Source organism: Equus przewalskii, chromosome 16 (genome assembly GCF_037783145.1).
Source record: "Equus przewalskii isolate Varuska chromosome 16, EquPr2, whole genome shotgun sequence".
NCBI classification, from domain to species: domain Eukaryota; kingdom Metazoa; phylum Chordata; class Mammalia; order Perissodactyla; family Equidae; genus Equus; species Equus przewalskii.
Window position 1 is genome coordinate 41,338,764 of NC_091846.1, and position 24,386 is coordinate 41,363,149.

Genomic DNA, 24,386 nt, shown 5'->3' on the forward strand with positions numbered 1-24,386 from the left:
TCTTGGTACAGCATTCTAAGTACCTAGGAGAGAATGTCAATCCCCTTGGTTTAATTAGGACCAGAGTTGTTTGGCTGTGACTGAAAGACAGAGAGAGAGCAACATGGGATCTGGGAAGCAGGAGGAACAGACAGGCCATGTACTCCTAGTGGGAGAGAGGGGACACGAGCGTCTCCCACGGTAATAGTGAATCCCAAGTATTCTGCTTAAGAAGAGAGTCTTCCAGAGACAAATCTTAGCCGCCCCAAAATCATGATGCATTCGATATATTAAGCTTTTTTAGCTTTTACTTCTTATTCTCTTACTTCTAATTTCTATCAGTAGAGGTGACTAGTCTGCTTGTAAGAATTCAGTTACGGTCAGGAAGGCTTTTCAGCTTATTTATTATGCCTCAAAGATCTTGTACAAAATTCATGTACGTTTCCCTGTATTATATCATTCGTATAATAAATATTTATTATTTGAAAAAGTGCTAAGAAATTGTTCCCCCTCTTCCCAGAAATAGTTATAACCAAACTACTTTAATACAAAAACTAAGCAACTTAGATTTACCTATAGAATGTCTTTCTCTTCATAATTCCTTGGGGTGAATATTTATAAAAGATTCAAAATGTTCAGTTTTATATAAAACCACACTCTATCAATCACTGAAATACGGATAACATAGCAATCATGAAGAGAAATGTTTATTATTAAAAATCTAATTTACTATGTCAATAAACTCACACTAAAAAACTTTAAAGTTGCCTATAATAAATTCATAAGCTGTTCGATAGCCTCTTAACTCAATTGAAAAAAGACACAGTAAAGTTTTCAAAATTTATGTCAAAATGCATATCATTTGGGTTTATACATGAAACCATATTTTATACTGAGTTAGAATGGTAATCAAATATATTAAAAACTGCATTTTTTAATTTAGAGTCAGGCCTAAAAGTCACTATTCTTTCTTTTTTTTTTTTTTGAGGGAGATTAGCCCTGAGCTAACATCTGCCACCAATCCTTCTCTTTTTGCTGAGGAAGACTGGCCCTGAGCTAACATCTGAACCCATCTTCCTCTATTTTTTTTTTTTTGAGGGAGATTAGCCCTGAGCTAACTACTGCCAGTCCTCCTCTTTTTGCTGAGGAAGACTGGCCCTGAGCTAACATCTGTGCCCATCTTCCTCTGCTTTATATGTGGGATGCCTAACACAGCATGGCTTTTGCAAAGTGGTGCCATGGCCGCACTCAGGATCAGAATGGGCGAACCCCGGGCCGCCGAGAAGCAGAACATGTGAACTTAACCACCACACCATGAGGCCGGCCCCATTCCTATATTTTTTATATGTGGTACTTCTGCCACAGCATAGCTTCATAAGCAGGATGTAGGTCCACACCCGGGATCCAAACTGGCGAACCTCGGGCCACTGAAGAGCAGTGTGCAAACTTAACCGCTTTGCCACCAGACTGGCCGCTGACTATTCTGTTTTTGAAATGAATTAACAGTTAGTCAGGAGTCTAACATACCCAGTTTTCTTGCATGTCTTATTTTTTTCCCTTATTAAGAAGATAGCTATCAATTTTTAGAGACCAATGATTATCCCGGTTTGGTTCCAAATAAGACTAATGATGTACTAAATTTAAACACTCATAATTTTCACTGAAACAAAGTTCACCTTCCGAAGAAGGAGTTTAATCTTCTATAAACTTCTTTCTTTCTATTTATTTGCCATCTGACTCTACTTTCAATCATCAGGTTTATTATGCTGTATTTGTCTCTGATGGAAAATCTTATGAATGGTGTTGGAAAGTGACATATTGATCAGTCCATCAATTATCAGTTGGTCTAGTTCTTTCATTTTCTGGCCATCTACCTCCAGGCCTTTCTGTAGTTTCTGTGCGGACATGGAGCCTGCTTTGTTTGTTTGGTTTGGTTTTGGTTTTTCGGTTGTTGCTTTAATGTTAAACATAGCATCCACATTTAGACAGAGATTTTTTAATAGAGTTGCACATCTGCTGACGAGACAACCTGTTGCATTATATTGGCACTTACCAGACTTGTTTTCCACATTTTCTCAAACTGATTGATCTGTTTCATTTAGGGAGCTTTCTCACAATTATAAGTGTACACATATACACATACATTGTAAGTGCACATGATTTAGAAATCCGTGTATAGAGCAAATATACTTCTGGAAGTATTGTTATATTTTAAAAACTACTTTACAAATAACTTTCTTGCAGCAAAGATACCATCTGACTTCTAAAAAGGTACTTACTGCAAAAACTTTCATATTCTGGTCCCCTACACTGGGCTTTGAACAACAGTCTAAATTTAAGAAATGAGGGAAAAAAAGACGTTCAATCGATTTATCTCTTCATTCTATAGCATGTTTATTATTAACATATACCATCATATTACTATTTTAAGGAACTGTAACGATAGAAGTTTACTTCCACATTTTAATCTCTTGTTTATCTGAGGGTATCTACACGAGATGTTTTTCTTTATCACAAGCAGCCCCTGATGAATGCACATATTATTAAGCAGACCTAATGTTACTGGACTTGGCCTATCCTTAGGAACATCACATCCAATTATTTAAATGAAGATTAAAAGAGAACCAATATAGTATGAAGCAAGAACTTTCATTACTTCATATCCTGCCAAAGAGACTGTCCCAGTTGCAAAATTAGTCATGATACACTCAAGATATTTCACTCTCCAGTCTATCCATTATAACTACAAAATTAAATAACACTTTCAGGAACTATTTTAATGATTGCTACTCATTATTAGAGAATAGCATAGGAAGAAAAAGCCTTCATTTAAAAACAGAGCCTCTTTAAAAGGCATAATATCTGTCAGGCGTTCTCTGTCCCTACTTAGTCTCCAGGGAAGGCAGATGGATGTGCCCGTTCTCATGTGCAGGGGAGATCGAACAGACCAGACCGAGCCTCTGATAAATCTTCTCTATAGTCCCATTAGTTTTGATGAAGTTCTTTGAGAAACTGAGAAGAGAAAAATGCCTTTGAAAAATGCCCCTATTCTGCAGTGTGGTGTTATCAGGGCCCTGATTTATTCCGTAGAAGGGAGTAGGTCACAGGGAGAAAAATTAACTTTTTTTTTCTTTGACATATTTATTTGCTTCGTGTAAACATATGGTTAAAAGCCACACTCTCAATTGAAGAACTTTTCAGAATACCGTACATGAATTAGAGTCTTGAAAAATATTCACACAATATTCCGTTCTGAAATTAAAAAAGGAATCTAGACCTTGCATTTTGTTACGAGCATTTCGTTATATAGAACATATTTTAAAACAAAGATGTTTTGAAAACTTTCGGCAGTAAGCAGTAGACAGTAGGCTTCTATGGAGTCCGGATTGAATCCTGGTGCTCTCACTTGGTAAATCTGTATTTCGTGGATGTTTCTTGAATTATTTGTGCTTCAATTTCCTTAGCATAAAGTAGGGAGAGAAATAATGTGAGATTCATGGGATTCGGGCAATGATGAAATGAGCTATTTTATTTAAGGCTCTTGTGTTTCTTGACAAATAATAACAGTTAAATGCTTTAGCGGTTGTTGCTGCTGCTCTTGATGTTATTATTATTAGCATTGTCTAGCCAATCTTCAAATCAGTTATTTCTAACTGTAAATGTCAACATCTAAGAAAAAAAGGATATATGGTCCACCTAACAATAAATATTGTGTTCCAAATTATTTATGGGATATTTTTCTCCTCTCTGTAACTTAGAGGACATTAAATAAGGTCCCCTTTGGAAAGAGGTGGACACAGGAAGAAGAGATTGTACAGCAAGTGTTTCCTGTTTAAAACTTCACACAGGAGATTGGAGGAAATCAGAAAAGTTAAGGCAAGCAGAGTCACAGACATCTCAGCTTGTGGGAACACCCATTGGCTTTCCTTCCTAAGTAGAAGATGCACACTCGAAACTGAAATCTTTCTGCAAAAAGTGGTAGGGAGAGGAATCAGGAGAGGAAATTGATTTGGTGAAGTGAGGGGACTTTCTTCTATTATTTGAGTTGGCTTTAAACTGTCGGTTTTCCATTTGGAGAGTTTGGGTAAATGTGCTTGGCTAGCATTAAACCTAGGCAAAAATAGAGCCAATGGGCTTTTCTGTGCAACTCTCTCGGTACTATTTATCACTTTGTCTTCAGATCTCTTCCGCCCCCACCCCTACACTCCCAGTTTAAAACTTTAAGTGCACCTTTCATTTCCCTCACGCATTCCATGTGTGCTCCCTGTGGTTGGCATCTTGTGTCCAACGGACCGTCTGGTTTTTTGCCACCAAACTCCTCTTCAGGCCTTTGTGCTTCCTACACTGGCAAGCAAGTTAAATTAAACCGTGATAATGTCAATATGTGTATTTGAAGATGTCTTCCAAAGACCGTATGCACGTTTCAAACTTTCAAACACAAGGAATGACTTTAGCTAGGTAATAGGTGATGATCGCATTCTGTCAGTGAAAGCAAAAAATGAATGGCATATTTCAATGTTCTTTAAATACTATATTTCTGCTTATTTCACAGGTATTTGGTTTTGCCCTATAGCCAGGATGGCTTTAGATAAGGGTTAGATGATAAATCTAAAAAGAAGCAGCAGGCAACATTAAATAATGTTAGTAAAATTGGATCTTATACGGAGAAACATAATAATACCTTAAATCCAAGCCCAAAGAGAATGGGCTCTCTATGAAACATGGAGGGTGGACTGTGGAGGGATGCAAGAAATAGTAAATGGCGTCTCTGGTTATCTAGGTCATTGGTTTCTGAAAACTGTCTGAAATTATCAGAATTACCTGGGGAACTTATTAAAAATACTAATTCCCAAGTCTCAACTCCTAAGGATTTGGTTGATGAGATCTGGAAATAAGTATTTTTAGCCATATCCCTGGAGATTTTACACAGTCCCTTCCACACTAATCTTTGGACCATCGTTTGGAACTCAATAACCTAGAAGAGGGAAGGTCAGTGAAGGGATATGTTTAAAAATAGATTTTTTTTAGCTTTGTAAGTTGGATTAAGGTCACGTATTCTAAAAGCATATCTTTGGGACCATTAATTTGGATGTAATTTTCATTTATTATTTAGCTCATATAATGTAGTATTACTATTTATAATATCATATTTGATTATTATATATAACTGTACATTATATATTTTAATAGGATATAAATAACAACATTTACAACTTTAAAGGGAAACAACTTCACATATTTTAAAATATATAATGTATAATTCAATTTCAAAGGGGAATGACATAATTTCAAAGGGAAAAATACCTTTTAAAGAAAAAAAAATCCATCTAAGCCTAATTTGGCCTCCAATGTCAAGACTCAAAGTATTTACATATACTCTAGCTTCAGCAATACTGCCAATGTGTGAACACATTAAGTTGAAATATTCCAGAGAATATCAAAACTTATTCTGAAATCTTTCTTTCTGGAAAATTTTCCCAAGTTTATAACAGTAGAAAGGGCTTTCTCCAAAACTTTTTATAGCAGCAATATCTATGACGAGAGTTGAAATGGCTACATGTATTGTAGAATATCAATTCAAAGTTATTACATTGCATATTGTGCAACCATCAAAATAATAATAGGAAAAATGTGAAAACCTTTGGAAATATTTAAGATATGTTTGAGTAAACAACAAACAGATTCTACACGCCAATAAATCTGTAAATATATTTATATCTGAGCACAAAGAACAAGAGGAAAAGAGTTAAAACATTAATCATAAGATAGTGGGATTTATGAGGGCTTTAAAATATTTATTTAATCTTAAAATATTAATTTTATTTAATTTATCAACTTAGAAAACATGTTTGTGAAATGATTTTTAAAATTAAAAATTTCTGTATAGAGAGAAACACAATATTAATTTGGCTGAGAAATTCTTTTCACTCTATTGTCATTTGTGGCATAATTGACAACGCTCCCATTCTCTCCCTAACTTTCTTGAGCAGCTGGGAGTGTGGGATATAGAGAAGGAGAAATAAATTACTTCCATTCACTCATTCAGGCAAAAGTCGCTAACTATATATTAAGTTCAGGCCATGCAGTGGAATTTGAATAAGAATCCTCATGTGTGCATGCAGGTGATGTCCACTTTTGTTTCCATGTTCCTCATTTTGGTTAGTGCTGATCAGCAACTTGGGCGACCAAACCTCAGAACCTATGCACCTCTGAGTCCTTGAGCTTAAGGGTAACATTTTTATTCAGGTACCTTTTCTACCAAGCATAACAGCCAATTTGAAAGTGGTGGGAATAGTCATGAGTTTATCAGCTTTACACCATTAAGGACATAGAATGCATTGTATAACTGCTTTGAAAACAACTAGTACATGGAAAATGCTTCTGGTCTTATGTGACTGTACACAAAGAGAAGGCTTATAATCAGAGCTTATTTTACCATTCATGTTAGCATACATCATGAAATGCAAATACATTTATTATGTTAAACTGCCAAAGTACAAATAAAATAGGCAAATTTTATTAAAGCTAGAATAATTCCCAATCAGCATCGGATATAATATGTAGATTTTGGAATAAAAGAATGAAACAAAACCACAATAATATGGAGCAAAATAATGAAAAGCTCTCAACAAATCCTTTGTTTCTGTTTACATTCTCCATAGCGGTTAAAATTGCTAGAGTCTATTCAAATTTACTGGAAACTAAAAAGCACTATAACCAACAGTGGAATTTCTTTTAGGTACTAGCTACCCACTGGGAAAAGAAGCATATCACATTTCTTTTCTATGTAAACAATTTGAACAAGGAGAAATCAGCTAGTGCACAATCTATAAAATTGTTAGTTTATTTTTTGTGGGGTGAGGAGGGCGTGTAATTATATACTGTTTTGTATTATATTGTTATCCAAGAAATATGCTAACTCTATACCTCCAGTCCTTGCAACTAATTCCAGTCCTTTTTACCCCACTGGCTACTAGATACTTTTTACTTCAATATCTCATTGATACCCCAGAGTCAGCACGTTCAAAGAGACTCTATTTTAACATGATGAAGGCCATGTCCCATTTCTGGGCCTCCCTCTTTTCATCTCAAAAATAAGGATGATAATATGAAACACATATTATGGGCTTGCTGAAAAAATACAATATATATTTTTAAAAATACAAGTTGGGGGAAAAAAACAGAAAACGCTCTACAACTCTAGGTAGTGTAACTGTTAATCCCCTTCTCTTGTTCCACATTTTGCATATAAATGATGACAGGGAATAAGAAAAAAACCATCTGTGCTGTTGTAGAATCTCAAACTTCATTTTAAGAGGCCTCTGAGTGGTTCTATGTTTTACTCATCATCGGATATGCCTCCCCCTCCCCAGTTGATTCAGAGCGCCAATTCTGGCGTAAACTCATCTCCAGTTTGAGGGCTGGAGAAGACCCTAGGAATCTGAGGAGGTCAAGCCCCTGTATCCATCCAGTCTTGCATCATCATGTCACCTGCTGCAGCTCAACTCTTGAAGGCCTCCTCTCACCTCTCCCTGGGACATTGATTTGGGAGGATGTCAGCCATGGAGGAGTCTCACAGTCAAAGTGGGACGTCAGGGGTCACCTCCAGGACAGAACTGAAAAGAATTTATAGCGTGCACTTAACTTGTCTTAGTTTGGGTCTCATTCAAAGCAGAATTTCCTATTCCTCCCCCCACCCATCAGTCCCATCTTCTCCTTCCAGCACACCGACTCTCCTTACTTTCAGTGTTGCTGTCCAAAGCAACTTGGACACTCCGACTCTTCCTGAGATACCTCCTTCATACCCGACATACAGCAATCAAATCTAGTCAATTCCTCTCTTCTTATAGATCTTCTTATATGCATTACATACCTGCCAATGTAGCAGCATCAAGAGTTGCCTATCTACCTCTAATCTAGCCAATGCTAAACACATCTGTAATGTGGCTAAACTCCTTTCATTCACAGCATGCTATTACCTAACGCACCCTCATTATAGGCTTCTCGGAGCCTATTTCCAACACGGTGATTCTCAAGCTTTAGTGTGCATCATCATCACCAGGAGGGCTTGTTAAAACACAGCCTGCTGGCCTCAAAATTTCTGTATCAGAAGGTTTGGGGTGAGGCCAATTTGCCTTTCTAACAAGTTCCTATAAGAGGCTGGTGCTGCTGATCCTGGAGCTCGTCTTTGAGAACCACTGTTCTAACACAGAGTTCTAAACCCCTCTGCCAGGATTGCAGAGCTGTCCGTAGTGTATGGCCACTCTACTTATTTCATTACACTTAGTAAATACTTCTCTTATTAGATAGATGTGGATTTATAGTGAAGTTAATACATCAGCTTCAAGGCCCCTCGTTTGCACAGGCCTCTTCAAAGGCCTTACAGTTAATTTGTATTCTTTTCCTTAAAAGGAACTCTAAAAATAAGTGTTTTAAGTCACACAAAGGCTGGATCCTCCCCTGCTGCTAGAGATCTAGGGTTTTTCATTGATTTATGAGCACGTCAAACTTCTTTTCCTTTGTGTGCCCTGTCTGATCTGTTCCCCTTCCTTAGAAAGTCCTTTAGCCCTCATTCTGCACTTGTTTCCCTTCCCACAGCAAATCCCACGCATCCTTGACTACCAGACCATTTCTTTATTTCCTAGACTAATCTGGCTCTTTTTTTTTTTTATCAACTTTCAACTGCTTTGTGTTGCTACTAGTTCTTTATCACGTTTCTCTTTAAAGAGAATGAATGTAAAATCCTTTGGGATGTTACTTTGCCAAGTTACATATTTATCAATTAACTAATTGGTGTTAGGGAAATGTGAAGAATACACTAAGCAGGTTGATTAAAATAACTAACAATAGCAGCTGATATTTATTACAGACTTACTAACTGGCAGGCGCTATCCTAAGAGCTTTACACATATTATTTCATTCTAACCTCAAATCTTCCCTAAAATAAGCTACCATTATTGTTGTAATGATTGTTGTTGTTTTAAGATAAATCTGAGGAATAGAAAAGTTAAATAACTTCCTCGAAGTCCCTCAGCTAATAGAGAGTACGGATTCAAACTCCAAACTATAGAACTCTAGTACCGTAGCTCTTAATCAGCTAAACCAGAAACTGTAATCTACTATGGTGAGGTGCAGGGGGGTGTGCGGGAGATTCTCCAAATCATTTTTCTTCTCCCTATTGCATATAAAAGCCTGAAAATTAGGAAGTAAACTTCATTTAATTATAGCACACTAGCCCCATGGATAACAGTGCCACACCAACTCCAAACAGAACAGGTACATTTGGAAGTCAGAAGAACGATTTTGAAGAATATCAGAAATGTCATGTTTTATAGCTTCCAGACTGATAAAATACTAGTTAACAGGTTGTGATGACTGCCATTATTTTGATGAATGTCCTATTAGAACTAGAATTCCATATTAAGAAATTATTCTGATCTATTTGCAATATCCTTCTCCTTACTTGTGTACACATTGCCCAATTTGTGACAACTCTTGTCTAAGGCAGAGATTCCTTGTCCCCAGTGACAGAGATACAACTCAGGGTATATTAACATTTCCACTGGACTTTACCAATTTAAAGGAAAGTAATTCAAACTTAGATCAGTCACCTTTGGCAGGAGGTAGAAACTAGAGGGCAAAGTCAAATGTGGGATTATTTGACCTCCATTCTTCTGAATCAGAAAGATTAAACACTTAATTTTTACCTCCTGCCAGTTACCTTTCTCTGGATTCAAAAAAACTTCACAGACGTTGTGATATTCCTCAAAATACTCATTTGACCTAGAGAGAAGGTGACTAATACAATTCCCTATATCAATATAACACTAAATAAAAAGGAAATTGACGTGCATATCATATGGGCAAAAACAACTTCCGACTCTACTTAATATATGGCCACATTTTTTTGCATATATTATCTTTTATTGCTCCTTTGAATCATGATGTTAATAGCATCGTCTACAATAAAATGATATTGAATGTGTACTTACAAAGTCATCATCTACAATACTTTTTAGGCACATGCTATATTCAATAGGACCATGAGGAAACAGAAAAATCTGCATCCACACCTATGCTTATAGTCTAAAGTCTAATAGACCAGAATATTATTAAAAGATTTAATCTAGAAGTTTATCATTTATAAATGCCTTTTATTCACTTCACATAATAGGGATACTAAAATACTAGTTTTCTAAAACAGCAGCATTTTATTCTTATCTTGGGAGGTGGAAGTTTTGCTAAAACGTTTTTCATTAAGATAATCTGTTAAATTAATGCCTTAGAGGTGAGTAGACCACTGCGAAGTATTTTTTGTGTGCCAATAATTAAACGTCTTGTGTACTACACCAACCCATCACAGTTATGCAAGAGACTGTTGCCACATGAAACATCACTAGACCATTGTAATAAGATCTAAGGCATTTTTCAATCAGAAAAGCCTCTAAAAGACTCATCAAATTAAATGTACATAGAAAAATAGCAGTACCAACAGACTAAAAAAACTTACTTAGAGCCATGAATGATGGTTGGAAAGCTGAATTTTGTTGGCAGTCTTCATGAAATTATCATGCCAAAATCTTCTCCTCCTAATAGAAGTGTTCATGTTTAGATCTCCTGTTGCTTGAAAATATGTCTAGGTGGCTACTAGTATCAGCAAACTTGCACTTCAAAATAACGAAGGACCTATTTTCAAATTCATCTCTTTTACTCAGCAAAAACAGCATGGTAACTCTTCCTTATCATTTTATAAAAATAACATTTTTCAGTTCAATTAAACCATGAAACTAAGAATAAATACAGGACTCTGCTTTGGGTAGAATATTCGATGCCTGGCATTAAGTCTCTTTCTTCCTTTCTTCCTTCCCTTCCATCCTTTCTTCTTTTTTCCTCTCCTTTTTTTTCATTCTTTTCGCAATTCTGAAATCACTGTATTGCTTATATAATTTTTTTTAAAAAGCACTGGATCTTGAAACAATTGATTTAATAGAATTTTTGAATAGTGATTCTATTATTAATTGTTGAACAGAATATTAAGCTATGAGAAATTAAATAAATTTAACCCTTTTATAAAGTTATAAAATAAATTACTACTCAGTTTAAATACTAGCAAATGAATATTGAAACCCCTCAACTTTCGATAATTAAGCATATCATGATTCATGGATAGCATGTTACATGGCCCATGTTTAGAGCTCAATAAGTCTTGTTTCTCTAATGGTATCTTTAATAATAGTTGAACTATTGATCACTATGCGATTTAGTGAGATTTAGGCTGGAGTCATATCAGCAAAACAAAGTTTAAATATCTGGTAGCACATTTGTGTGCACGCGCATGTGCGTGGGAGAGAAAGAGAGACAGAGAATGAGAACAAACCTGGCCATCGGGTCTTCTATAATGAGTTCCATTCTTTTTCAAGGCACAACAAGCAAGTTATTACCAACAGTATTTAATTACTTTTTCTAATTTATCATTGATGCAAGAAGGAAAGAAAAAAAGCAAAACCAACCACGGGACCTCAAGATTTCTCCTGCTGAATGAACACTGATAAGAAAATTCTGAATCATTGTTTCACCCAGTTTATACTATTCATGGGCTAATGAACAGGAAGAGTACAAATAAATTGAATGGTTAGTGAATCACATTGTTTTCCACCTCGTAAACAGTACAGACGGCCTCTGATTCATCCTGCTCCCACCCCCATAATTGCGACGGTTCCTGCACTCCTTTCCTGCGCCAAAATCAAATGGTTAACACTGAAACACTGGATAATAGACAAATATTTCCTGTTTTATGTAAAAAGATTAAAGAGTCACACTGTTGAGAAAATTCTAAAGTGTTATTATATCATGAAAGCCCAGAAGATCAATTGTAGAGGAACTAAGTGTAAATTGGCTGGCATTAGACACTGTGGCAAAAAGAACACACTTCCCAGACCTGCAGGAGATAATTAGGCCCAATTACTAGGTGAAGTCACTGTGCTCATTTAAGACCCAGACAACGTGTCAAAGTGTGTGTGTGTAGACCACAAAAATTGTGGCATAACAAAATTATAGCTGTGATCATATAAGTATTCTTTTTTATTAGTAACATTTCTATGATTAGAAAAGTGATACATGGTCACTGTAAAAATTTAGCATATCTAGGCGAATGTATTGGAAAGGCATAAATCACTCATGAAACCACAATTCAGAAACAACCAGTGTGGAAATCATATTGTAGTTTTTCTAGGACTTTTCCTAAACATATGCTTGCAGTACACACACACACACACAGACAGACACACATTTCTTCCTCCTAAAATACAGATCATTCTTCTGTATCCTATTTTTATTTAGTTAACTCTATAACATAAGCATTTTTTTCAATATCCAATTTTCCAATATTCCAGTGTGAAGTAGAAACTCATAATTTCATCCTGTAAATATACCATATATATTTAACCATATATTTAACTATCTGTGATCAACTCTATGCATAATTATTTCTGCACATCTCTGATTTTTTTTCCATTAATAAAACTCCTGGAATTAGATCAAGCTTTTGATTTGTATATGCCATAATTATAACAAAATGTTTTTAAAAAAATATTCGATTGAAACCCATGTGTTGACCACATAACCTAGGCTTTGTGCACAGACTGGGCCTGCTCCTTTATCATTCCTCAGATGTTAGACTCACTCATCCCTGATTGGTTGTCCTTAGACGAGTTCTACACATAGTTGGTGAATGAAGAAGAAAAAAAATCAGAGGTTAAGTAGGAGAAAGAAAGTGTTCAGCATCCAAGCAATTTGGGACTGGAGAAACAGGTTCAGCACAAGCCTATGACCTTAACTATGAGGAAAGCTAAGGCAGCCAAGAGAGGCAAGGCCCTGAGGGTGGAAGACAGACACTACAAGGGAAAGTACTGCTGTCGTGAGGCAGGCATTCTCTGGACCCCACGTTCTTGTTCTCGTTCTCAGTGTGTGACCCAATGCTCTGTCCATCAGCCCATTCTGTTCACTTGCTCCTCAGAAACATTTCTGTATCCTTCATACTTGAGACCTTAAAACCCAGATCCAAATATGTATTTTCCTTTTATAATTTGAAACCAGTCATAACTGCATAGTTTCTTTTGCCTTCTTTGAATCTAGGTAATTTATTCGTCCCCGCTAACAGATCACTTTCTATAACTTCCAACATGCACATCTTGCTAGAGTACTATCCCCAGACAGCTGTTCTTGGCCTGGCTAATAAGCAAGATTGTCTTATATTGATATCCTTTGTATAAACAAAGAAGGGGCAATTAGTAGAAGTAGGAACTGCCACAGGCAGCCATGCACGGTCCCTTGCTGGACCCTTTAATATCTCTTTCCTTGCAAACTGTCCTTTCTAGGTTGCCTGTATCTTCTAGAACTTTTATTCACTTGCTAAGAAAAAATGGATATCCTCAATTTTTTCCCCCAGAACATTCTATTGCTCTACTTACCTGAAGTCTGGATTTCCTTTGATAATATCACTGCTTTTATCTCAGTGCTACCAGGCACACTTAATCACATCTACTTGGCTTTTCCCCCCATTCCTTTAACAAAGTTCTGAGTTATAATCACCCTACGCAAAATACCCACCCCTCCCTGCCACCAGCCAACACACACATAGCCAATCTTTCAGCAGGTGATCTATTTCTGTACCACTACTTGCCAACTCCTTTACAGTCTCTTAGGAAGTAATGGCTCAAGTAGTTTCGGACTGTGTTTTTTATCTTATTCCTCTCCCACTTCTTGCAGCTTTACTCTAAGAATGCTTACTCTCCCTCCTGAATTTCCATTGCCTCCATCCACCATTTATTTGCTTGTAGATGTGCTAAAATGTCCTCCATGGTCAAAGATCTCTTTTGAGTCCAGCACCCCTTCAAGAAGCAGTCCCATCTCTCTTTTGCTTAGTTACCAAACTTCTTGAATGAATTGTGCAGCTTTACCTTTCCTTTACTATAATATACCCATTGCCTCCCCCACCCCACAGTGAATTTGTAATAGTCAATTCCAAAGATCAGCTCTTAGTCTTACAAAATTAGTTTTGGTCTCAATCCAGTTTACTTGACATCACTAAAGCACTTACTAATGGGATAGACCTTATTTGTTGAGACGTTATTCTAGAGTGCCTGTGGCGTTATTCACTTCTGGCTCTTCATTTACAACTTTTGTCTGTTATCTACAAGAGCTCCTCTTTTGTGAATAACCCCTTAAATGTTATTTGAAGTTGGTCCTCACCCTCTTGCATTCTCCATCCCCCTATTCTCCTGGCCTCCGTGGCTCCACTGTTATCTAAACACAGGTAACTATCAAAACTGCAGATATTTGGGTGGATATTAAAAATACACCCTGATGTTTAAGTGAAGATTGGAATGTGAGATACAGAAGAATATCATACTTAATTTACCAAAATCATATTTGTTATTCCTTCCCTTCATCTAAGCTTGCTTCCCCTCTTTACTTCTGATATTTGGTAAATGGTATCCCCATTCAACCAGTTACTCAACTTAGAAATTATCAAATTCTATTTGATGTGTCCTACTCTGTTGCTGTTTCTCTTCACAACTCATTTTTAATCTAATTTTCTCACTACCATCAAAATTACCTTTCAAATACATAGAAGAGATTAAACACATTGATTAGATTCAAGAGGCTTAAACACAGTAATGTTTCTCTTAACAGGATTCAATCAACATCTACTATTCAAGTCCTTTACATTTTGTCCTCAAACTCCTTTTCTTTTCTTTCTTTCTTCTTCTTTTTGTTTGGTGAGGAAGATTGGCCCTGAGCTAACATCCAAGCCAATCTTCCTCTATTTTGTATATGGGTCGCCACAACAACATGACTTGTTGAGTGAAGGTCTGCGCCCAGGATCTGAACCTGAGAACCCTGGGCCACCAAAGCAGAGTGTGCAAACTTAACCACTATGCCACCAGGCCAGCCATCCAGACTCCTTTTCTAATTTCTATTTCTACATAATTGTTCTCTTTATTCCACCCAAACAGAATGAATCTCCATTTCATCTATGTTCCTGTGGCTCATTATTCATGCCAATAGATACAACTCTCAACTCCTTTTGTTTTATTAAGTTGTCAGCATGTCTGTTCTTCCAGTTAAATTAGAAGTTCCCGAAAGGTAGCATCCAGATTATTCATATCATAGGACAACTCCTGGTAAATATTTCAGTCTCAATAAATGTTCTAAAAACTAATTGCAATTAAGACCACAATAAAAAAATTTTTTAAAAAAACTAATTTCAGTAATTAAAATCACTCTGATATCTACATGAATAAGCTGCCTTTAGATGAGATTAATTCACCAGCAAAACACGCTTTAGTGTAGCTTTAAAATTTAGTGCATGTTTTTTCTTCGGAAGAATTCCAAGAATTTTCTTGAGCATTGACATGACTTCTTACAACACTCTTCATGATATTAAGTAAAAAGGATGACTATTTCTCCATGGTACAGATGAAGAAAATAAGACTAATAGAGGTTAAGTAACTTATCATTGTCACAAAGCCAGTGACTGATACAGTAGAGATTAAAAACACTTTGAATTTCCATTCATTAACATATTCACTCTATGAAGCATTCATTCAATGGTAACTTCCATTTCTTTATGAGGACAAATGAGATAATGTCTGTAAGACAATTTGAGCTACTCAGGAAAAGCAAGCTATATAATTTAAGAGATGAATTTGATGAATTGATTTCCCAAATAAGTGGATTGGCTCAAAGCCTCCACAGAGAGGAAGTTATTGTGTCATTTTCCCAATCATCTTGCCAATTTACCTCAAGCTTTACAATCACACAAGTCTTCTAAAGAGATCAGCAGATGAACTTCTTGAAAATGAGCTTTGGTTTCAATTCAGTAAATTTTATTTGTGCTTTCTCCATATTCTCTCCCATAGTTCACTGACCCATTACATCACCACAGCTACTACTCATCAAAATCAGAATATCTAGCACATTTGGTTTGTTTCATGGCTAATATTCTAGCAATAGTCTCATATAATATTATTGATTTGATATAAAAGCATTTTCTCTTATATTCTTACACACATGTGAAGGTTCTACATGAGAACTAATCATATAAGCCTTCAAGAGTATACTTCTTGCACTGCTGTCTTTTTCAATAATAGCACCTACTACACAAGACCCAAGGGCATCCATTAAGAGCTCAATGATATTTTCTACAAGACATTTTTTTGTCCTCAGAGGGCATTTCTAGCACTCTCAGAAGGGCAATACAATCAATGCAACCTCCAATAGTTCTGAATTTAACAATGTGAATGTTATACAAATAGCCATAGCATATGAAGAAGGAGCTGCTGATACATGGGCAAATGTGAATTATAAGCAGGCCAGACAAAGCTGGTCATGTCCTGTCTTCCACTGTTTAGAAAAATAGAATGATTTCATTTAGGGCAGAACCATGATCTGTTGAACAGAAATAGAGTAGAATTCAATTTGATTTCATAAGTAAACCCTGCTCCAAGAAAAGTGGCTCTGTATAAACCAAAAATGCAATTTAAACAACACAATACATTTTAGATATCTGAACGTTCATTCGGGGGTTTGCTATAAATAAAGTTTCACTTTAAGTGAATTATACCGTCACTTTTGGGAATCTAAATAAATCTCGCTCTCTAAGCAATTTACAGACATTGATATTCTCTTACAGTTTAAAATATCCCTGCTTACAAAGATAAGGCAGATGGGTACCAGCAGATGGTCACCATGAGGGGAAAAGGAGAGGTGCCCACCTGTTATTGTGTATGTGCCCATAATCCCAGGTTTACTGAGGAGATAGTTCTATTTTTACATTTTTGTTTCAGTTATGAAGGGGAAATAGGATAAATCATAGTTAAAACATTTTTAGTACTTCCAGAAATATATCCCAAATGTAAAATAATGACTATTTTTAACAACTTCCTACAAAACAAAAATGACAAAATCTTTAAGAATTTAAGAAAATTATTGCTGTGAACAGTCTATGAGTAAGGAAGGCTACCATCCACAGGAATTTATCAGTAGGGTAAGCAGGGACAAAAATGTTAAAAGCTTTTGCTGTGCACAGAGAAAAATTACAAATCCAATAATCTCAGATAGATGTTTAAGAAAGTGCATATTAGTTTAGAACTGATGCTATAGTGAGGGAAAAATAACAACTTTAAAGACCTACAGATATACATCTCAGCTGGACCTAAGAATGAATATTTGGACAGGCATAGCTATACACCTTCTTTTGTTTACTAGTAATGTAACTCTGTTGTTACTCTAGTATTTCTTTTTTTGGTTTTACAAATTTTTGTTTGATTTTAAGCAATTATCCTGTCACTAACATGTAATATGTTATTGTGTGTTACAATTCTTTGGACATTGCCTGTGACAGCTGAAATGGCTCACAAATCTGTTCAGCAAATATTGAGTAATTGCTAATTATGTGCAAATTATGTTTGGAATAAGAAAAGTTACATTAGGGAAATAACACCATCGGGGTTCTAAGTGAACTTGCAATTTAGTTAGGAAAAAAGTCGTAAATGGGTAAAAATAATTAAAAATGAGAGGTTCATATTTCATTTCAAAAGAAACATAAACAAAATATATGACTTAAGATGACAATAAATGGGATGGCCAAATAATGAGTTACTAAATAATTTGAACTAACTCTGCCATGAGATTCCCAAAGAGAAACAATAACTAGGAGTCATCTTATCTCAATAATGGCAAATATATATCCCCTTGCTTGGCCCCTCTGATTGACTCCAGGTGGGTTTCTGAAGAGTCTTGTTCTTGAGCTATACCCAGGTTTAGCTACAATGAGTATCCAGATTGATTAGTACTGTGCCTATGGGTACAGAGGTGGGAGGGATGGCACTCACAGCTGAATTGTCCATCCTTTCCTAGACCCTTCCTTCTTCCTCATTCTCCATATGTAATCAAGCTCCATTGCACTACAGTCTTCTCTCCTAAACACATCAGCTCTCACACCCCTCACTAAGTCTTTGCAATGCTCTTGTTCTAGTCTCTCTGCCTGTAAACTCAATAATGCAACCTGATGATTAAATTCCTTCTGAAACTTAAATATGACCATGTCATCCCCTCCCTCAAATCAAAACCATTTTAAAGTTTGAACTTAATTTATTTGGCAAATAAGAACATTCCTGATCTCATGACTTTACAAATATCTATCCTCATGACAACCATCATCACCCGCCCTGCCTGCTTCTTTTCCCTTAAGTAGTACGAAGCTCATTACATCTCCTTGAACATTCACATCATTGTTTTCTCATACTTTTTGTTCCTTTTCTTGAAATGCCCTCCCTCACAAGTCACATGAGAATCTTCTCCTCCTTTTGAAAATGTCAGTTCAAACAGTTGCTCGTGAGGGCTTCCCCAACATCGTCAGTGGGTAGCTCCTTTTTTGATCCACATATTTCCACTGTAATGTTTGCTTTTTGTGGATCTCCCACAAGACTATAAGCTCTTGAGGGAAGGCACTGTATTCCTTCACTGCTGTGTTCCCACGGCCTGAACATTACCCTGGCCATAGGAAGTATTACTTAAGGGGAGGAAGGATAACCTCAAGCTAGGATAGAGGGGGGAAACGTTAGAGAAAACGGGCATGGGGATTATCTGGAAGGCAGCAAGAAAGCTGCAGGAGACTCCTGGAGGGGATAGAGCAAAACTTCAGGGGCAGGAGGGGAGAACCAGGCACACTCCAGGGACAATGAGCAATCTGTTTTGCGCATATGACAGTTAATTGGGAGAAAACAGTGCCTGGATGGGTGTGGTAGCTGGGTAACCTGGCTTTTATCTATTAATTTGCTTTATTGTACACACTCTCTCAATCATTTACAAACTAAGAATTCTTTAGCTATAAAACAACTTTTCTATATTTGAGTGACAATGCTTTTTATAAACTTTCTGCCAAGAAGCCTTTAATTTTCTATAATATCTTCTATTTCAGAAAGCACATGTATCTAGTTATATTTTTCTTTTTAGTCTGTGTCTGTAGTGTGTTTCTTTTTTCTGAAAGTCAAGTACTGCTTACAGGCAGAAACCATCTGTAAAAAAAAACTATAAAGAAAAACAACCACAAAACAGGCTTTTATTTGATTGCATGACACTCACTTATCCCAGTGTGATTATGCTATATCATGTGTGACTAATGCCAACACATCCAACCACCTACCTTCTCCCCACCAGTCGGTGACAAGCTGCAGTTAAATAGAAGCTGAAGTACATTGACAGACAAAATAATGTTTGGATTCACTGTTCAAGGAAAGCTTTGTTGAATTCACAGCAACCCAAGCAATAGCCATATCTGTCTGGATTACTATGCAGGCAAAATATGGGTCATGAAGGTTGAACCCCTGAAAAAGTATCCGCATATCCAGAGATGAAGTACAGATATTCCGTTCTCCCCAAACCAACTACAAAGCAAAAAGAAAAATCAGGGAAGAATGTCCATCAAGAAAGCAGCTGGAAAAATCAAAAGAGTAAAATAATATAGCTGGCATATTGCTCGTATATACCAGCCAAATCCCCACAGGAAAAAATGCCATGTAGATTTAGTCAATAAACAAACATCTGACAAGAGGTCAAATAAATCAATCCAGCTTGTTATAATATATCATATGCAGAGTTATGGGGATGGAATCATCACCATAACACCAGTAACAACATGTTTGGTTTTAACTGGATTATGCATCTGTCATCTGTTAACCTGAATCATATGGGACTATGGAAAATTTTTATTTGAAACGCTTTGAGCCCACAAAATCTGAATATATGAGCTTTCTAATAGTTGTTAAAACAGCGGTGAAAATAAGTATGAGAAAACTGAAGTAAAACTAAAGACAGTTCAAAGTACACAATTAAATGTGAATGTCTTCACTATATAACTATCTATATATTATAATTTGGCATTTCTATCCTCCTTTTTGCTTTGTATGTTAAATAAAAGAAACATATTCCTTTTCTGAAGTATCAGTCTCCTTCTGCATTTCTTGCTATTCACCGCACAATTCATTCCTATGTTACCCGATGCAGACACAGTCAAGCTTCAAATTCAAGAAGCAAAGTGACAACTTTGTTGTTATATTGTTATATTATACAACAACTAGCAGACAAGGAAGAATATTTTGCTATACCTAAAAGTCCTCTTAAGAAGATTAAGTGGAATTCTGCAGGAACCACTCACAGTTGTATTTCTCTCACCTAGCACAGTGCGCGAGTACCAGACACTCAATAAATATTTAATAAATGAAGGTAACCGGAAAAAAGGAATCATTAAATACTTGAAAGCATACTTACATGACAAGTAGTATAGTTTTATTTTATTCAAGTACCCATAAAAGTTTTTGATACTAGAAAAGTATCATTGAAACAGATTACATATTTTTTTCCTCTTATACCTCTGGGCTTAAAAGTTTATATACTACTACGAATGTACTAAGGGATGTGGAGGTGGCATTTCTTATACTCATTATGATGCTATTTTCAAATGTCAATTTCTTTGTCCTTTCTCTTGCTCTTTCTATATACGTATACGCACATCCCTTGCATTTTTGTTAATATTCACCAAGTGGAAAGTGAGAAAAAAATTATGAATGAATTTGTATGCATTAGTGCCCCAAAATGGAAGATTTCTTCATTTTATAAAAAAGCTCCAGCCTGTAAGGGCTAGGATGGACGAGGAGATGGTCTTTATTTAGTTAGTTTTTGGTGAGGAGGATTGGCCCTGAGCTAAGATCTGTTGCCAAACCTTCCCTTTTGCTTGAGGAAGATTGACCCTGAGCTCTCTGTACCAACCTTCCTCTATTTTGTATGTGGGATGCCGCCACAGCAGGGCTTGATGAGTGGTGTACAGGTCCACACCTGGGATCCAAACCCACGAATGCCAGGCCTCTGAAGTGGAGCATGTGAACTTAACCACAATGCCACGGGGCCAGCCCCTGGGGGCCTGAATCAGAGCTGAGAAGGACTTGGGTATTCCACCTCAACCCTCCACCCTCCATGGTGAAAAGTGTGTAAAGTTACTTTGCGACTTTCCTTCTTAGCCAGGAACTATGCATGACTTCCATGAATACCTGTTTAACTCAACCTGCTACACTGAGCATTGTGAAAAACCAAAAAGTTATTTCTTTACTTTCTTTCAGAAAACAGTATCTTACACTTCGAGTGTTCAGTCACACTTAATAAAGATGAATCTTTCTAGCAGTTCAACACCCTCAGCCCTTTTAAAAACAAGGAGGTAGAATTTTCTGAGATATTCCCTAAATTTATAAACCGTGATGTTCTTTCCATTAGAAATAGAACAGAGTATTGCTTGCCAATCAGGCATCAAAGGCTCCTCTCTCAGGTTGAGGCTTCTGAAACGGGGGTGCAATTATTGTCCAAAGGGAAACCGACTGTTTAAGATTGGCTGCTTCAGCTCTCTATACTGACTGTGACAGGGTCTGCAGGTGTACAGAGCTTTGTCTATTGATACAAATTGAATCTGAAAATAGCAATTTATTCACCAAATCAAACCAATCACTGCAATGCAGTTTTCTCTTTCGGCTCTTGTTTTCAACCAACCACTCTTAATCACTTTGAAACTTCTGTTTTACAGTAACATTTCTGTTTCTGGAAAGGGTTTGGGAAATCTTTCATGGAAAGACTTTCTTGTAGCCTTTTTAACTTTGAACCTTTATTTTAGAACAGGATTTGTTTATAGTTACACTACTTAATCTAGGCAAAAATGATCAACACCTGTTCCAAATTAGTACTCCAGTCCCACACTCCTTTTCCCCTTCTCCACCAACTGTCATTTGCCTTCCTTTAACCATAAAAAAGCAATCACATTAGCATCCTTTGTAACACAATTTCAAAACTTCAAAGATGTACCAAAAATTCTATAGTAAACCTGCGCCGTCTACATGCCAACATAATCAGCTTCCAGGAAATGGGAAAGCATGTAAAATAAAGACATACTTGAAGAGAATCTTTTCATTTTAGCAGTTACTTGAAGTGACACCTAATAGCCAAGTCAAGAATTTGAAACAAGTAAATGAAAGATAGTTTGCCTGAGGGGAAGCAAGCAGAGCAAAGAGCTCTTGATTTGGATCAAAGACTGGACAACTAAGGGATCCTCTCAAAGTTCTGAATCAACACATACCTCTGGCATCTGGCCAGCCCTTCCCAGTCTCCTGGATGGAGAGGCTCATAACAGCTAACCACAGGCTGTTGCCTACAAGCAGCCAGGGGTACGGGGAGGACCCAACTTAACAAAAAGGCAATTGGGAAATGCTTAAAAGGAAAACAAGTTGGCCTGGAAAGAATGCACATTTAAATGCAATTTTTAGGCAAAGAGAGAGTCTATCAGAAAGAATATAGACAAAAAATAGATTAAATCCTATCCTTAACAAACCAGACTGTATTTTAAGGATGGCCCATGTTATAAGGGATTCTATCTGAAGGAGAAAAAAAGAAAAAAGATAAAGAGCAAGAGGAGGATGGCGAGGAGGAGACGTGGTAGTAATAGTAGTAGCTCTCGTTGTAGTAATTGTTTGCCATATCTTGGCACTTGAGAAAAGTGAAACCTGCATGCAACTTTTAGCCCACGTATTCATCTAAATTCTTTGTCAGGAAGTCAGCAGAATCTAGTTTTTGTATTTTATCTTGAAATCAGTGTATTTTAATGTAAAAGGACTATAGGAAAACACTTAGTCGTTTAGTTCAAGAGACGTGGAACTTTACAATCTGGAGAAAACTTAAGTTGATTTCAGCAAAGATTGACCCCAAACAGGGGATTAACTACTAAAGAGCAAAAGTGGTAGCAGAACAGGCTAACTACCATAATACTCAACGGCATTGGTCACAGTTACTATGTCGAGGACAGCAGCCCTCTCTGGGCAATGGGGTACTGGAGCTATTAAAATCGGTTAAATTTTCAGGAATTTTGTGAACCAGTTATTAAACACAATCACTATTTAAAGTTAATGTAGGTGTGGTGGAGTGGTTCTGTTTGTGCACTCTGCTTTAGAGGCCTGGGGTTCATGGGTTTGGATCCCGGGTGTGAACCTACACACTGCTCATTAAGTCACGCTGTGGTGGCGTCCCACATACAAAATAGAGCAAGACTGGCACAGATGTTAGCTCAGGGACAAGCTTCCTTGAGCAAGAAGAGGAGAACTGGCAACAGATGTAAGTTCAGGGCTAATCTTCCTCACTAAAAGAAAAAAAGAAATTAATGTATCTGAACTTATAATTTAATGAATTACATTAAAATAATTTTTACTAGCTTTTACTACTATCTATGTTTTTGGGCGTTTTTCCATTTATTGTAACCGTATGGTGGAAATAGTATATAATGGTGTGCTATGTGCAGCCCTTCTCAACTCCATGTTCTGTATTATCACTTTGTTAGCTTGAAAATGGCCATGGTTGGAGTGCTTACACCATAAAAATTGGCAAACACTATATGTCAGGGCTTGATTTATTGCTGTATTGATTAAAATCACTTAAATTAAAATCACTGGACTTAAGACAGTGATGGAGAAAATATTAATAATACAGAATAAACCTAAAAATCTGTCATATCTGTACTCATTACATTACAAATAGCAGAAAAAATTGATGAAATATTCTTCCAGTATTTGAAAACTATTATCTGATTAAACAAATAAGTGCTCACATTGCTGATAAATGAGTGAAGTTCTGATATATGTCTTACTTTTGTTTGTTTTATTTATGAACATAAATGAAAATATCAACCAACATGCATGTCACAAGCATACTCATTTGTTATTTGCTACCAATTAATGAAAATATTCTGTAATAACCAGTTGGTTATATGGAATTTACCTTGAAATATACGTTATTATTTGTAAATTGTAGACACACATTCTTTATATCAGTAAAATGTACAATAAATATGTGTGTGTCTGCGTGAGTATGAATACGTGTACATATGCCAGGGAAGAAGAAGCTATTTTTTACTTGTGGTGCTGTATTCTACTTGTTTTTCTTCTAAATGAACAGGTAAAAATAGCTCAGTATGTTTTATTTTAAATCTTCTATGAAGAACCAAGTCACCTGTTATAAATCCTTATTAGAATACTGGACAAATCTAACGAAACATCAAAACCAGGTTGTTTCAAATATGATTCATGGGTTGCCCAAGAAAAATTAATATGAATGTTTCCTTACTCTTCTTTAACTATTCCAAAATCTCCATTGCTATTGAGGGAAGCCCCCTTATTTTATCTTTTTCTCTCTGGACTACAGGGGCACATTCCAAAGGATATAATTATGATCTCGCCATCGGCATCAAAAATTAACTAAATTATGCTTTGAAAAGAATCATTTTAGAGGATGAAATTAATGTTGATTTACTTAATTTA

General features: G+C 36.3%; 1 protein-coding gene across 13 annotated transcripts in view; it reads right to left on the reverse strand.

The window, feature by feature from the left end:
• Positions 1-24,386, reverse strand: part of PCDH9 (protocadherin 9) — an 880,956-nt gene that overhangs the window by 652,268 nt on the left and 204,302 nt on the right. Inside the window, exon 3 of one of the 13 annotated variants that reach the window (XM_070578891.1) lies at positions 3,292-3,438. The exons of the other annotated variants lie outside the window; for them this stretch is intronic. Within the exon in view, the coding sequence (XP_070434992.1) occupies positions 3,382-3,438 (57 nt within the window). The 3' untranslated portion in view covers positions 3,292-3,381. Of the gene's footprint in view, positions 1-3,291; positions 3,439-24,386 lie in introns of those variants that run through there. 13 annotated transcript variants of the gene reach the window in all.